The 16,629-nt window shown below is 43.0% G+C and overlaps 1 protein-coding gene across 2 annotated transcripts in view; it reads left to right on the top strand.

Annotated features, from left to right (window-relative positions):
• LOC110527256 (semaphorin-5B) overlaps window positions 1-16,629 on the top strand; it is a 106,860-nt gene that overhangs the window by 31,779 nt on the left and 58,452 nt on the right. For both annotated transcript variants that reach the window (XM_036982412.1, XM_036982411.1), the window contains exons 2-4: window positions 7,616-7,836; window positions 11,190-11,289; window positions 11,484-11,529. In XM_036982412.1, coding sequence (XP_036838307.1) covers window positions 7,644-7,836; window positions 11,190-11,289; window positions 11,484-11,529 — 339 coding nt within the window. In that variant the 5' untranslated portion in view covers window positions 7,616-7,643. The remainder of the gene's footprint in view (window positions 1-7,615; window positions 7,837-11,189; window positions 11,290-11,483; window positions 11,530-16,629) is intronic.

The raw sequence follows: 16,629 nt of genomic DNA, 5'->3' as shown, positions 1-16,629 counted from the left end.
CTCCCTCTCCAGAGAGAGTGCCTTGTCATTCCATGTAAAAGCTGTGGTCCCACTTTAAACCAAGCAACCATTTAAAAGCCTTTTTAAGACCTTCACAGACGCTTCACAGATCATTAATCAATAAATGGTATGTAAAGGATGGGAAAAAGGGTTATACCACATATCCAGATATATCCTTAACACCTGTTATATAGTGTGACTTTGCTTATAAAACCTTTGTGAAGCATCTACGAAGGCCTTATAAAGGGTTTACGAAGCCTTCATTAAGCGTTGACTTTAAACATGCTGTTTGTTGGTCATTACGCCCCTGTTAGCAGCACATCCTCATTGTTCCAGTATATACAGTACTGTAGTCCCACGGCTGTCCCAGACAGGCCACCAACGCAGCATTTATCCACTCCTTCCATCAGGGGGTTTTCACCATGGTTGACACATCATCTCTCGCTCTACCCAGTAGTTAGACTGTCTCATCTTTCACAGATGATCACATTTGATACGTCCATAAAAGGACTTGGCATCCGTATAAAGGAGCTTTATGTGCTTTTACAACACATTGTTCTCTGTCTTCATCTTTTCTCCTCGCTCCCTTCTTTTCTCCTCCCTCCCTCCCCGTCTCTTTCCCTCTCTCTTCCTCTCTTTGGTTCAAGCTCATATCTGAATGGAGCTGGATCATAGAGGGCTCTAGAGATGCCACCCCTGGTTTGGGAGTAGGCTTTAGAGGGATTTTGTGGGTCTGGGCCATTGAGGTGGATTAGACATGGTCAATACAGACCTGACTTTAGGGGGTCTGGAGAGAGTGGAGGGAGAATGAGATAGTCTGTGGCAGGCCAGAGGAGAACGGGTAACGCTCATTAGAAGACGTGGAGGGGGTGTGTGTGTGGGGAAGGTGTGTGGGTGTTAGGGTTACAGCTACAGACACCCTCCTATCAGGGCCATGTCTGCCTCAAAAAAAAACAGGCTACAGAGCAGTCCAGACCCTACTCTCCCCTGTCTGTCTGGACCAGCCCCAACTCTCTCCTGTCTGTCTGGACCAGCCCATACTCTCTCCTGTCTGTCTGGACCAGCCCCTACTCTCTCCTGTCTGTCTGGACCAGCCCCTACACTACCCTGTCTGTCTGGACCAGCCCCTACTCTCTCCTGTCTGTCTGGACCAGCCCCTACTCTCCCCTGTCTGTCTGGACCAGCCCCTACTCTCCCCTGTCTGTCTGGACCAGCCCCTACTCTCTCCTGTCTGTCTGGACCAGCCTCTACTCTCCCCTGTCTGTCTGGACCAGCCCCTACTCTCTCCTGTCTGTCTGGACCAGCCCCTACTCTCTCCTGTCTGTCTGGACCAGCCTCTACTCTCTCCTGTCTGTCTGGACCAGCCCCTACTCTCCCCTAACTGGAGTCAATCATGAGCTCTGAACTACTGCTATTCTCTCTCTCTCTAACTGGTGGAGCCTAAACACTTCTTCATACTAAACATACTAAACACTTCTCCATACTGAGATCCAGTGGTGGAAAGTAGTTAAGTAAACATATTTTAAAGTATTACTTAAGTAGTTTTTTGGGGTATTCGTACTTTACTTTACTATTCATATTTTTGGCAACTTTTACTTCACTACATTCCTAAAGAAAATAATGTACTTATTTACATTTTGACAGGAAAAGGGTTCAATTCACACACTTCCAGAGAACATCCCTGGTCATCCCTAATGCTTCTGACCTAGTGGACTCACTAAACATAAATGCTTCTTTGTAAATGGGTTTCGTAGTGTGCCCTTGGCTATCCGTCTCAATAAAAAATATACTTTTACTTTTGATACTTAAGTACATTTGAGCAATTTAATTTACTTTTGATACTTAAATATATTTTAAAACCAAATACTTATAGACTTTTACTCAAGTTGTATTTTACTGGGTGACTTTCACTTTTACTTGAGTCATTTTCTATCAAGGTATCTTTACTTCTACTCAAGTATGACAATTGAGTAGTTTTTCCACCACTGCTGAGATCTAACATCTATTCATAACTGGTGGAGAGTCATTGGCTAGAAGTTGCCCAGCTGTGAGACTGTGACACGGACTACTAGCCTCTATTGTCCAGTTTGATTCATGGTTCTTCAGAACTGTATTGCATGGGCTCTGGTCCAAGGTAGTGCACTCTATAGGGAATAGGGTGCCATTTGGGATGCACACACTGTGTAGGGCAGCAGTTTAATGAGTAACTTGCCTGGTCAGGACTTAGATCCAAAGGCCAATTAGAGACAACAGAGGGCCTGGAGTAAAGCCTATAATCAAAAGTTGTGTTGCATGATTGATTTATTGCTGGCTGGGTGGTAGGAGGGTGGGTGGTAGGAGGGAACCCAGACTGTGTCTGGGTTCCACAGAGTGTAAGAAACAGGCGCACTTTAAATCCGGTCCAAAAATGACAGCACATGAGAACAATAACGTGCCAAAAACACGGAACATAGTAAAAGTATAGCGCCTGACAAAATCCACATCACAATAAACAATTACACACAAAGACATGGTTGGGAACAGAGGCCTAAATACATGCAGTAATTATGGAATGAAAACCAGGTGTGTAATGGAACAAGACAAAACAAATGGATATATGAGAAACCCCGAAAGGAACAAGGAGAGGAGAACGCCGCCCCAACAAGGAGAGGAGAATGCCGCCTGAACAAGGAGAGGAGAACGCCGCCCCAACAAGGAGAGGAGAACGCCGCCCCAACAAGGAGAGGAGAACGCCGCCCCAACAAGGAGAGGAGAACGCCGCCCCAACAAGGAGTGGAGAACGCCGCCTGAACAAGGAGAGGAGAACGCCGCCCCAACAAGGAGAGGAGACCGTTGGTGTCAACACGAGCCGGCTTCCCTGTGGAACACTTTCAACACCTTGCAGAGTCCATGCCCTGACGAATTGAGGCTGTTCTGAGGGCAAAAGGGGGTGCAACTCAATATTAGGAAGGTGTTTCTAATGTTTTGTTAATCAATATTAGGAAGGTGTTCCTAATGTTTTGTTAATCAATATTAGGAAGGTGTTCCTAATGTTTTGTTAATCAATATTAGGAAGGTGTTCCTAATGTTTTGTACCCTCAGTGTACAACATGTATAGGCTACATCACAAACTCCTAATTAAGACACTCTATAAAAAAATGCATCTGTTCATAATCATCCACATCACTAATCATCTCCATCAGCAATACATGTTGTTACCATGACAACCTACTGTATCCACTGCCATAATCAACAGAAGGAGACCCTCCCTTCTCTCATCCAAGATACCTGACTCTGATCATGTACACACACACACACACACACCCCTGGCAGCTGCTTGGCGCCCAAACACCAAGTCATTACAGTTGTGGCTGAACGCCTCTTATGGTTCACTGCCAACATTAATGATCAACTTTACTTTGTTAAAAACTATCCAGTCCTTCAGCACTACAACAAGGACATTGGGGAGAGAGGGAATGTGAGAAGGAGCATGCCTGCCTGCCAGCTGTGTGTGTGTGTGTGCGTGTGCGTGTGTGTGTGTTTTCCTCAGTGATGTACAGTACAGTGTGTGTGCCAGCGTCTGCTGATGCCCATGGTGATAGTGGGGCATTAAGCACCCAGATGGTTTTAGACTGGACTTGTGCCAAGTTGCCAACTCCAGTGGTCTCTGAGGCTGCTGTGAGCAGCTAGCTAGGGCCAGATGTTTAGGACTGCAGCAACTTACGCTTGATGCTTCCTTCTCCCTTCACTTGCTCCACATCTTTAAAGGGGAAGGAGGGTTCCACATCTGTGCCCACAACATGCAGGAGAGACACACGGTTGAATAACTACACCAGAAGTTTACAGTAACAGATGTAGTGTAATTATTTGAGTCTGTCCGTCTTGGGGGTGTTGGGAGCAGAACAGAAGAAGAATGTCAGTCTCTGATGGACTAATATACACTATTCTATTCTGGACTATTCTATTCTACACTATTCTATTCTACACTATTCTGGACTATTCTATACTATTCTATTCTACACTATTCTATTCTAGACTATTCTATACTATTTTATACTATTCTAGTTTACACTATTCTATTCTAGACTATTCTATACTATTCTATTCTACACTATTCTATACTATTCTATACATTCTATTTTACACTATTCTAGACTATACTATACTATTCTATACATTCTATTTTACACTATTCTAGACTATACTATACTATTCTATACATTCTATTTTACACTATTCTAGACTATACTATACTATTCTATACATTCTATTTTACACTATTCTAGACTATACTATACTATTCTATACATTCTATTTTACACTATTCTATACTATTCTATTCTACACTATTCTAGACTATTCTATACTAACCTATTCTATACTATTCAAATCAAATCATACTTTATTTGTCACATGCGCCGAATACAAGTATAGACTTTACCGTGAAATGCTTACTTACAAGCCCACATCCCCCTGAATACAACAAGTGTAGACTTTACTGTGAAATGCTTAATTACAAGCCCTTAACCAACAGTGCAGATCAAGAAGAAGAACATATTTATGATGTAGACTAACATAAAAGGTCATAATAAATATTAACACAATAAGAATAACAACAACAAGGCTTTATACAGGAGGCACCTGTACCGAGTCAGTGTGGGGGGGGTATATACAGGAGGGACCTGTACCGAGTCAGTGTGGGGGGGTATATACAGGAGGGACCTGTACCGAGTCAGTGTGGGGGGGTATATACAGGAGGCACCTGTACCAAGTCAGTGTGGGGGGGTATATACAGGAGGGACCTGTACCGAGTCAGTGTGGGGGGGTATATACAGGAGGCACCTGTACCAAGTCAGTGTGGGGGGGTATATACAGGAGGGACCTGTACCGAGTCAGTGTGGGGGGGTATATACAGGAGGCACCTGTACCAAGTCAGTGTGGGGGGGTATATACAGGGGGCACCTGTACCAAGTCAGTGTGGGGGGGTATATACAGGGGGCACCTGTACCGAGTCAGTGTGGGGGGGTATATACAGGAGGCACCTGTACCAAGTCAGTGTGGGGGGTATATACAGGAGGCACCTGTACCAAGTCAGTGTGGGGGGGTATATACAGGAGGGACCTGTACCGAGTCAGTGTGGGGGGGTATATACAGGAGGCACCTGTACCAAGTCAGTGTGGGGGGGTATATACAGGAGGCACCTGTACCAAGTCAGTGTGGGGGGTATATACAGGGGGCACCTGTACCAAGTCAGTGTGGGGGGGTATATACAGGGGGCACCTGTACCGAGTCAGTGTGGGGGGGTATATACAGGAGGCACCTGTACCAAGTCAGTGTGGGGGGTATATACAGGAGGCACCTGTACCAAGTCAGTGTGGGGGGGGTATATACAGGGGGCACCTGTACCGAGTCAGTGTGGGGGGGTATATACAGGGGGCACCTGTACCAAGTCAGTGTGGGGGGGTATATACAGGAGGCACCTGTACCAAGTCAGTGTGGGGGGGGGTATATACAGGGGGCACCTGTACCGAGTCAGTGTGGGGGGGTATATACAGGGGGCACCTGTACCAAGTCAGTGTGGGGGGGGTATATACAGGGGGCACCTGTACCGAGTCAGTGTGGGGGGGGTATATACAGGGGGCACCTGTACCGAGTCAGTGTGGGGGGGGTATATACAGGGGGCACCTGTACCGAGTCAGTGTGGGGGGGGTATATACAGGAGGCACCTGTACCGAGTCAGTGTGCAGGGGTACAGGCTAGTTGAGGTAATCTGTACATGTAGTTGGGGTGAAGTGACTATGCATAGGTAACAAACAAACAGCGAGTAGCAGCAGTGTACAAAAGGGAGAGTGAATGTAAATTGTCCGGTGGCGATTTTATGAATTGTTCAGCAGTCTTATGGCTTGGTGCTAGAAGCTGTTGAGGAGCCTTTTGGTCCTAGACTTGGTGCTCCGGTATTCTATTCTATACTAAACTTTTCTATACTAAACTAAACGATTCTATTCTAAACATTTCTACACTAAACTATTCTATACTATACTAAACTATTCTATACTAATCTATTCTACACTATACTATTCTATAATAATATATTCTATACTGAACTATTCTATTCTAAACTATTCTATACTAAGCTATTCTATACTAAACTATTTTATTGTAAACTATTCTATTCTAAACTATTCTATTCTAAGCTATTCTATACTGAACTATTCTATACTAAACTATTCTATACTGAACTATTCTATACTAAACTATTCTATTCTAAACTATTCTATACTAAACAATTTTATTGTAAACTATTCTATACTAAACTATTTTATTGTAAACTATTCTATACTAAACTATTTTAATGTAAACTATTCTATACTAAACTATTATATTGTAAACTATTATATTCTAAACTATTCTATTCTAAGCTATTCTATACTGAACTATTCTATTCTAAACTATTCTATACTAAACAATTTTATTGTAAACTATTCTATACTAAACTATTTTATTGTAAACTATTCTATACTAAACTATTTTAATGTAAACTATTCTATACTAAACTATTATATTGTAAACTATTATATTCTACACTAATCTATTCTACACTAATCTATTCTATACTGAACTATTATATTCTAAACTATTATATACTAAACTATTCTATACTAAACAATTTTATTGTAAACTATTCTATACTAAACTATTTTAATGTAAACTATTATATTCTACACTAATCTATTCTACACTAATCTATTCTATACTGAACTATTATATTCTAAACTATTATATACTAAACTATTCTATACTAAACTATTTTAATGTAAACTATTCTATACTAAACTATTTTAATGTAAACTATTATATACTAAACTATTCTATACTAAACTATTTTAATGTAAACTATTCTATACTAAACTATTTTATTGTGAACTATTCTATACTAAACGATTCTACTCTATGAAAATAGGCCATTGTTCTCTTATTCTATTGGCTAAAGGGGATGAAGGTGGACCACACACTGTTCCCTCAACCCCTGCATATCTATCTTCATACCACACACTGTTCCCTCAACTCCTGCTTATCTATCTTCATACCACACACTGTTCCCTCAACCCCTGCTTGTCTGTCTTCATTTGAATTAATGTGTGTGATTATCAGTAATGACAGGATAAGTTTGTTGGGGTTTGGGATAGGGGGAGTAGCTCAATTACTGTTGCGTTGCTATAACCTTTGACCCCGCTAATGTCATTTGGGTCAGCGTTGGTGGCCACTCACTCCAGCTCTGCACAATGTCAGCACACTAGACAGGTGTCAATTGGCCAGCCCATAAAACAGTCAAAAGTACAAGTCCCAGGGGTCAGGAAGGCTTGGGGTCACTAAAGGTTTAAATGAAGTGATCAGATTTGTTAAATGGATCTATTCTGGCATAGAGGTAAAACATATTATTATCTGTGGTCTGTGGTGTTCAGTTGACACGCTGCTCTTGCTACCTTGATTTCCCATATCTTTCAAGGAGTAAAAATATCTAAAAGCTCAAATACATTTTATACAGAAGACAATGTGATTGGCTGTCTGTATGTTATAATCAATCGTCATTGGCCATGTGTATGTTTGACTGACAGCTCTGTCCTTCCTCCCTCAGGTGTGTCCTGTGAGGACCAGTTAGAGGTATGGTGGGCGTGGTTGGCCCCGTAACCATGGCGACGTCTCTGTGGGAGGTTGTGTCCCTTCCTCCCGTTGGTCTACTGCTGCTCCTCTGCCTGCCACTCTGTCTATGCCAGCAGCCATTGGTCAACTTTGAGAGCCCGTTCCCACCCCTACTGGAGTGTACCAGGAAAGTTCATCCCATCGTCCCATACAAAGGTGAGCACATTAGATACTTTGAGCATTTGCCTGTTGTGCCGGATAGGCAGGGTTTTCATTTTTAAGAGTATGCAATTGGTTACGGTGCTCCAGGCAGCTCAGTCAAGCATAGCGAAAGTATTTGACAGATTTCCAATACCATTTTGTAAATCTACTCCTCACTAGCATCATCATTCCAATGAGACGTTTCACAATGGTTTGCTATTCACTGCTATCTCCTCTGAGGATTCTGCAGCCTCATCCTTCTCAATCACTCCTCTGCCCGGAACGCCAGCTATATGGGTCTGGCCCAAGAGAAACCGAAAGGACAGCAACATTTTGTGATTGTAGATAATTGGACTCCTCTCATTTCTGGAGCCTTTTCCCTTTTAAGAGAGCTGTCTATTCTTTCTCTCTCTCATCCCCAAAACCCCTCCCTCGCTCCTTCTCTCCACAGTCAGCTCTTTTCAGGGTTCCATTATCTAGAGAGAGAGAGAGAGAGAGAGAGACTACTTTCCACTCCATTTGGATGTCTGTTAGAAAGTGTCTGTCCTTTGCCAGGATGCTCCCCCCCTCAGGGGTGTAGTTTCTGAAAGGGGTCTGAGGAGAGGAGGTGGGGGAGGAAGAGAGGGGGGAATGGCAAACTGTTCTGTCAGTCAACTGTCAATCATCAGACACTTGTCACACTTGTCACATGCTGGTTCAATGTGGCTGAGACTGGCATCACTATGTACCTCAGGGAACACTGCTGTCTGCTATTGTTGTCTTACTGGAGACCGGATGGGCAACTCTGATGTGGGTGGGACCACAAGAAATCTGAACTCATCATGAGGGGCCACTGTGGCTCGCGGGTCTGTGTACCCACACAGGGCTCCCGAGTGGCTCGCGGGTCTGCCTACCCACACAGGGCTCCCGAGTGGCTCGCGGGTCTGCCTACCCACACAGGGCTCCCGAGTGGCTCGCAGGTCTGCCTACCCACACAGGGCTCCCGAGTGGCTCGCGGGTCTGCCTACCCACACAGGGCTCCCGAGTGGCTCACAGGTCTGCCTACCCACACAGGGCTCCCGAGTGGCTCGCGGGTCTGTCTACCCACACAGGGCTCCCGAGTGGCTCGCGGGTCTGCCTACCCACACAGGGTTCCTGAGTAGCGCAGCGGTCTAAGGCACTGCATCTCAGTGCTTGAGGTGTCACTACAGACACCCTGGTTCAATTCCAGACTGTATCACAACCGGCTGTGATTGAGAGTCCCATAGGGCGGTGGCCCAGCGTCCTCCGGGTTTGGCCGAGGTAGGCCGTCATTGTAAATAAGAATTGTTGCTGTCAGTGACTGACATATTTTGGGGGTGGAAATGATCGCAGGCCTACAAAAGAAGCAGTTGCCCATCTCCCGCTGTATACAAACATGGCAATGGACTGAAGCCTTTTAAAGATGGCGTCGACAGAGAGGCCTGCCTCGCTTCTAGTCCTTTTACAAGCATTTTGCTACACTCCCAATAACATCTGCTAACCATGTGTATGTGACCAATAACATCTGCTAACCATGTGTATGTGACCAATAACATCTGCTAACCATGTGTATGTGACCAATAACATCTGCTAACCATGTGTATGTGACCAATAACATCTGCTAACCATGTGTATGTGACCAATAACATCTGCTAACCATGTGTATGTGACCAATAACATCTGCTAACCATGAGTATGTGACCAATAACATCTGCTAACCATGAGTATGTGACCAATAACATCTGCTAACCATGTGTATGTGACCAATAACATTTGATTTGAAGCCATTCAGATCCAGTGACATTGTGTCAAGCATGCCTGTATGTTGCTGCACATTTCCCTATGAGAAATGAAAGTATTCAATATATTTATTCATTGATCCATCTACTAGAGAATACAACTGTAGCCACTGCATGTTCTGACCTGGTGTGAAACAGGCACAACTACACAACATTGTGTGAGTGAGAACTAGGTTAGACATCTTGTAAAGAGCTCATAGCAGCGTACAGTAGCGACTCTATCCAGAAGGGGATGTTTATGGTGTGATACGAATGCTGTCAGAAGTTGTGTGCCATTTTTCATTTTTAATATTGTCGTCATTGAAAGGTTTCAGAGGGACTAACCTTTATGCAGGGTAACATTTCTCATTTTTGAAGGAGATTATTCCTACCCAGGGGGAGCATTAAGATTATTTTATGGACAAAGAACCAAAGGTCTGTTTTAACAGTGTGGGGTTTGGGGTACTAGTGGTTCTGATTAACAGTCTGTCTGTGTTAGCGGAGTGGTGTGGACTTTCACATTTTACAATACTATCTCAATGGCTGAGGCTTTTTTATATTACAGTATTATGATTTTGAAATACACTTAACATCACCTGTCGTCTGTAGAAATGATCTATATATTAAACTGTTGCTGAGATACAGTACACTGAACTTTGTTGCAAGAATCTAGTTTAGGCTGATATCACGTCTATATGAGAACGTCTTTGCTCGCCTTCTCTGACTTTTCCCATTTGTTTTGAAGTTGTGTCTCTATCTCCTCAATTTAAAGTCCCCAGTTGGACGCATCTAAGCTAAACTGTTTATATTTGCCCATCAAACAGTCTTTCTATTGGTGCAGATTCCCGAGCCTTGGCTATTTTGACTGGGTGTCGAGTTACATTAACATCAGGACACCAAAACAAACCCTGGCTTTATTGCTTTGGGTACATCCCTCCCTCCCCCCAATGACCTCTTTGTCTCCCCCATCTCTTTATCTCTCTCTAACACCCGCTCTCTCTCCCTCTCTCTCTCTGTCTTCCTCTGTCTCTCGCTCTCTCTCTCTCTGTCTTCCTCTCTCGCTCTCTCTCTCTCGCTCTCTCTCGCTCTCTCTTTTTTTCTCTCCCTGCCTCTTTCTCTCTCTCCCTCCCACTAACTCTCCCTCTGTCTCTCATTCTCCATCTAATGAAGCAGGCTAGCGTTAGCTCAGCCTCTGGTAAGGGTCAGCATGCGTTTCAGCACAGGGCTCAAGGAGAGATTATCTGCTGGTTTGGCAGCTTTTGGTTTTGAGCCACCCGCTCTCACAGTCGCACTGATCTTGATATGATACAGATGTGTCAACATGCTACTACTGTGTTAGCCTGCTACTGTCATAATGGATCTACAGGAGCTGGTTTGAACTGATATCTGGTGAAAAATCAGTTGATGACACAGGCTGAAAGGCTCATCTCCATGTTCCAGGTAAAACGTCAGGGGAGAGACATTTCACACAGTCAGAGCAGGGCCTGAGCCAGCGACCGTTTAGTGTCAACTTCCCAACTGACTGGATGTTCACACTCGTTTCACCTCCTCATCCTGCTCTTCTTCCTTCCCTCCTCTTCCTCCTTTCAGCATTGAGTCCCTGGATGTCAGGATTCTCTCGTCCCGGAGTGAAGGACTTTTCCCAGCTGACCCTTGACCTGACCAGAAACCAGCTGATTGTGGGAGCTAGGTGAGATACACACACACACACACACACACACACACACACACACACACACACACACACACACACACACACACACACACACACGTGCAACCCACACACAGACCCCCTATTTTACATGTACACACACATCCAACACAACAGACTTTTGCTTGTTTCTTTACTGATGTTGGTTAGAACTCTCTCTCCTCTATCTTCAGAAATCACCTCTTCAGACTGAGTCTCAGTAATGCTTCTCTCTTACAGGTAAGCCGTTCACAGCTCTCCATGCTCCCACTGTTATTACACACCACATTACTTAGGGCTGTTTTCACTCTTCCAAATGGTAGCTAGGCAACCATATAGTTTGTTGAAATTGTAGAAGAGACCAGACACATCAGAGTAACTGTTGGCCAGTAGGCTCCGTTCCTTAGCTTAGTGTGGGGGGGGGGGTTAGGAATGTCAACACACTGAGGGTTTACTGGGCCAAATTGGTGTTTACCAGGGGTTACATCACACAGGAACGGGATCTACCCAGCTACCTTTACTCTGCCCACTCGCTCTCTGTCCATTTCAATTTAAGGGGCTTTACTGGCATGGGAAACACATGTTTACATTGCCAAAGCAAGTGAAATAAATAATACAAAATTACAGTAAACTTTACTCTACATTCACAGAAATACTAAAGAAATGTCAAATTCAGATTATGTGCAAATAGTTAAAGTACAAAAGGGAAAATAAATAAACATAAATCTCTGGCTGTTTATCTCTCTCTGTCTCTCTCTCGCTCTCTGTCTCTGTCTATCGCACTCTCTTTCTCTCTGTCTTGCTCTCTGTCTCTCTCTCTGTCTCTCTCTGTCTCTCTCTGTCTATCGCGCTCTCTTTCTCTCTGTCTCGCTCTCTCTATCCCTTGTTTCCTCTCCCTCCCCTGATCCCTACCCTGTCATTGCTAAACGGCTGATCAATTTGATGTCAGTCATGAACTTTCTGTCAGATTTGTCCTGAGGGCCACGTCATTGCTTTCTTGGGATAATACCCATCAAACGTCTCCCTAAAATCAATCTGAATAAGCTGTTTTGGAAATGTCACAGTGCTGCACTAATGTCTTCCTGTCCATCTGGCCGTCTGGCTGTCTGTCTTAGGGATATTATAAATATATTCCATCTCTTACAATGGCTCCTTGATATGTCATTAACTGTATGAATTGCTTTTCATCAGTATACAACTAAAGGACATACCGTGAATATTACAAAGTACCTCTCTCCTTTAATGTTATGATTGTAGTGTTTTTTCTCTACGAATTATGATCCATTTGTATCCATGGATACAAGGTACAATGATTTAATTTGGAAGTTCAAGGATGACTGCATATAACATAGATAATTTCTTACAAGGTCGTTTTACAATTTCAATATACAGATGTAGGATCTTAATTTGATCACCCTTTTTCAGGTGAACTTTCCTGCTGTGCAGGAAATTTGAACTTGTAGTATATTTCAGGTTTAAAAAGGCTTCGGAAGTTTGTAATTTCCACTTTGAAAGCGTTAGGTTTAAAATCCGATTTTATGAATTTGTGGCTGTGCTAGCGAGTGACCACTCCCGCAGCGCTGCCTCCAGAACAACATTAATGATGAAAAACGCTAATATGCTACAAAGATGACCATTAATTATAATCCACATAATAATTAACATTTCCTCTTGCTGCAGGATTTTCTTCCTTCTGTAGCAAACTGGTTCAAATTAAGATCCTACATCTGTACCACTATTAAAAAGTACTGAACTTTGGTGTCAATATACATCTAGGTACTTAAGGAGTGTAGTCAGTACACATCCAGGTACTTAAGGAGTGTAGTCAGTACACATCCAGGTACTTAAGGAGTGTAGTCAGTATACATCCAGGTACTTAAGGAGTGTAGTCAGTATACATCCAGGTACTTAAGGAGTGTAGTCAGTATACATCCAGGTACTTAAGGAGTGTAGTCAGTATACATCCAGATACTTAAGGAGTGTAGTCAGTATACATCCAGGTATTTAAGGAGTGTAGTCAGTATACATCCAGGTACGTAAGGAGTGTCCTTGAACAATGAGCCCACTGACCGTCTCAATAAGAGTCTCATGTCATTTATCAATGCTATACTGAATGAACGGACAAGGAGCAGGCTGGGGGAGAGAGGGACATGTGTGACTTTGGAGGCCCTGGTTGGCCTATCAGAGCAAGCGAACATGAATGACACCTCTGAGAACCAACTCCTTAATCGACCACTGCACCAGTGGCCACAATGGCATTATGCAAACACAGTGAAGAGTTTTCAGTTTGGTAATTCATTCACGCTTTGTCCCTGATCTTTAGAAGTAGATTTGGGAGCTCTGTTGTCAGGGGTGACTGAGGGAAAGACTTGGTGGGAGTGAGTTTAGCAGTGAACGTTCACGAGGCTGAGGCCAGTTTCAGTGGCTCCAAAGTAAAGCACAGTGAACGTTCAGGAGGCTGAGGCCAGTTTCAGTGGCTCCATAGTAAAGCACAGTGAACGTTTAGGAGGCTGAGGCCAGTTTCAGTGGCTCCATAGTAAAGCACAGTGAACGTTCACGAGGCTGAGGCCAGTTTCAGTGGCTCCAAAGTAAAGCACAGTGAACGTTCACAAGGCTGAGGCCAGTTTCAGTGGCTCCATAGTAAAGCACAGTGAACGTTCACAAGGCTGAGGCCAGTTTCAGTGGCTCCAAAGTAAAGCACAGTGAACGTTTACGAGGCTGAGGCCAGTTTCAGTGGCTCCATAGTAAAGCACAGTGAACGTTCACGAGGCTGAGGCCAGTTTCAGTGGCTCCAAAGTAAAGCACAGTGAACGTTTACGAGGCTGAGGCCAGTTTCAGTGGCTCCAAAGTAAAGCACAGTGAACGTTCAGGAGGCTGAGGCCAGTTTCAGTGGCTCCATAGTAAAGCACAGTGAACGCTCACAAGGCTGAGGCCAGTTTCAGTGGCTCCATAGTAAAGCACAGTGAACGTTCACGAGGCTGAGGCCAGTTTCAGTGGCTCCAAAGTAAAGCACAGTGAACGTTCACGAGACTGAGGCCAGTTTCAGTGGCTCCAAAGTAAAGCACAGTGAACGCTCACAAGGCTGAGGCCAGTTTCAGTGGCTCCAAAGTAAAGCACAGTGAACGTTCACGAGACTGAGGCCAGTTTCAGTGGCTCCAAAGTAAAGCACAGTGAACGTTCACGAGACTGAGGCCAGTTTCAGTGGCTCCAAAGTAAAGCACAGTGAACGCTCACGAGGCTGAGGCCAGTTTCAGTGGCTCCAAAGTAAAGCACAGTGAACGTTCAGGAGGCTGAGGCCAGTTTCAGTGGCTCCATAGTAAAGCACAGTGAACGCTCACGAGGCTGAGGCCAGTTTCAGTGGCTCCAAAGTAAAGCACAGTGAACGCTCACGAGGCTGAGGCCAGTTTCAGTGGCTCCAAAGTAAAGCACAGTGAACGCTCACAAGGCTGAGGCCAGTTTCAGTGGCTCCAAAGTAAAGCACAGTGAACGCTCACGAGGCTGAGGCCAGTTTCAGTGGCTCCAAAGTAAAGCACAGTGAACGCTCACAAGGCTGAGGCCAGTTTCAGTGGCTCCAAAGTAAAGCACAGTGAACGCTCACAAGGCTGAGGCCAGTTTCAGTGGCTCCATAGTAAAGCACAGTGAAATGCTACAGTATCCTGTAAGGTGTGTCAGTGTAAGGACTCCCCTTAAGTTTGAGGGTCTGAGAGATATATCGGTTTAATAGAAAATAGGAAATAGTTAGAGCAGGTCAGCATTGTAATGGTAGGACACATACCAGTTTATTTATCAGCTATTTTAGTGAAATTAAATTGCAGTCTTGGATGGCAATTTTGGGCCTTGAGATGTGCACGCAATTGTATTTACTACGTTTGTTTACACTGATATTTATGGTGTAAACAAACCATGATTTACAGTTTCCCAGAACTATGATAACATTTCCCCCAAAATGAGGTGCTGCTTTTCACTCTCAGGACCACAATGAAACTGTAGGAACAGAGAATACAGTTGAATTATACTACTATTCTTATGCCCGATTATTTATTTACCTTTATTTACCTTTATTTACCTTTATTTACCTTTATTTACCTTTATTTAACCTTTATTTAACCTTTATGTAACCTTTATTTAACTTTATTTACCTTTATTTACCTTTATTTAACCTTTATTTACCTTTATTTACCTTTATTTACCTTTATTTACCTTTATTTACCTTTATTTAACCTTTATTTAACCTTTATTTAACCTTTATTTAACCTTTATGTAACCTTTATTTACCTTTATTTAACTTTATTTACCTTTATTTACCTTTATTTAACCTTTATTTACCTTTATTTACCTTTATTTAACCTTTATTTAACCTTTATTTACCTTTATTTAACCTTTATTTAACCTTTATTTAACTTTATTTACCCTTTATTTAACCTTTATTTCCCTTTATTTCCCTTTATTTACCTTTATTTAACCTTTATTTACCTTTATTTAACCTTTATTTTACCTTTATTTACCTTTATTTCCCTTTATTTAACCTTTATTTACCCTTTATTTACCTTTATTTACCCTTTATTTAACCTTTATTTCCCTTTATTTCCCCTTTATTTAACCTTTATTTACCTTTATTTAACCTTTATTTTACCTTTATTTACCTTTATTTAACCTTTATTTTACCTTTATTTCCCTTTATTTACCTTTATTTAACCTTTATTTACCTTTATTTAACCTTTATTTAACCTTTATTTACCTTTATTTAACCAGGCAAGTCAGTTAAGAACAAATTCTTATTTACAATGACGGCCTAGGAACAGTGGGTTAACTGCTTGTTCATGGGAAGAACGACAGATTTTTTACATTGTCTTCTCTGGGATTCGACCTTTCGGTTACTAGGCCAACGCTCTAACCACTAGGCTTCCTTACTGAACCCAAAAAACTATTCCTTGGAAAGTTATATGCAAAATAGGGGAACCTTGTGCAAATGTTGTTAGAACATTTTGTGTTAGCTGGATGACTTGTGTTTTTGTTTTTGTTTGGCCTGTGGTCAAGATCCAATTGGTGTAGCCATGGTGATTAGACTGGAGTGATTGAGTTGGGGGGAGTAACCATGGTGATTAGACTGGAGTGATTGAGTTGGGGGGAGTAACCATGGTGATTAGACTGAGTGATTGAGTTGGTGGGAGTAGCCATGGTGATTAGACTGGAGTGATTGAGTGGGGGGAGTAACCATGGTGATTAGACTGGAGTGATTGAGTTGGGGGAGTAACCATGGTGATTAGACTGGAGTGATTGACTGCAATCGAGGACAGAGTATTTTTATGCACAACACACTTCAGCACTCGGCGGTCCCGT

The sequence above is a fragment of the Oncorhynchus mykiss genome, chromosome 7 (assembly GCF_013265735.2).
Source record: "Oncorhynchus mykiss isolate Arlee chromosome 7, USDA_OmykA_1.1, whole genome shotgun sequence".
NCBI classification, from domain to species: Eukaryota; Metazoa; Chordata; class Actinopteri; order Salmoniformes; family Salmonidae; genus Oncorhynchus; species Oncorhynchus mykiss.
The sequence above is the reverse complement of the archived record's forward strand: the minus strand, read 5'-3'. Positions and strand labels throughout refer to the sequence as shown.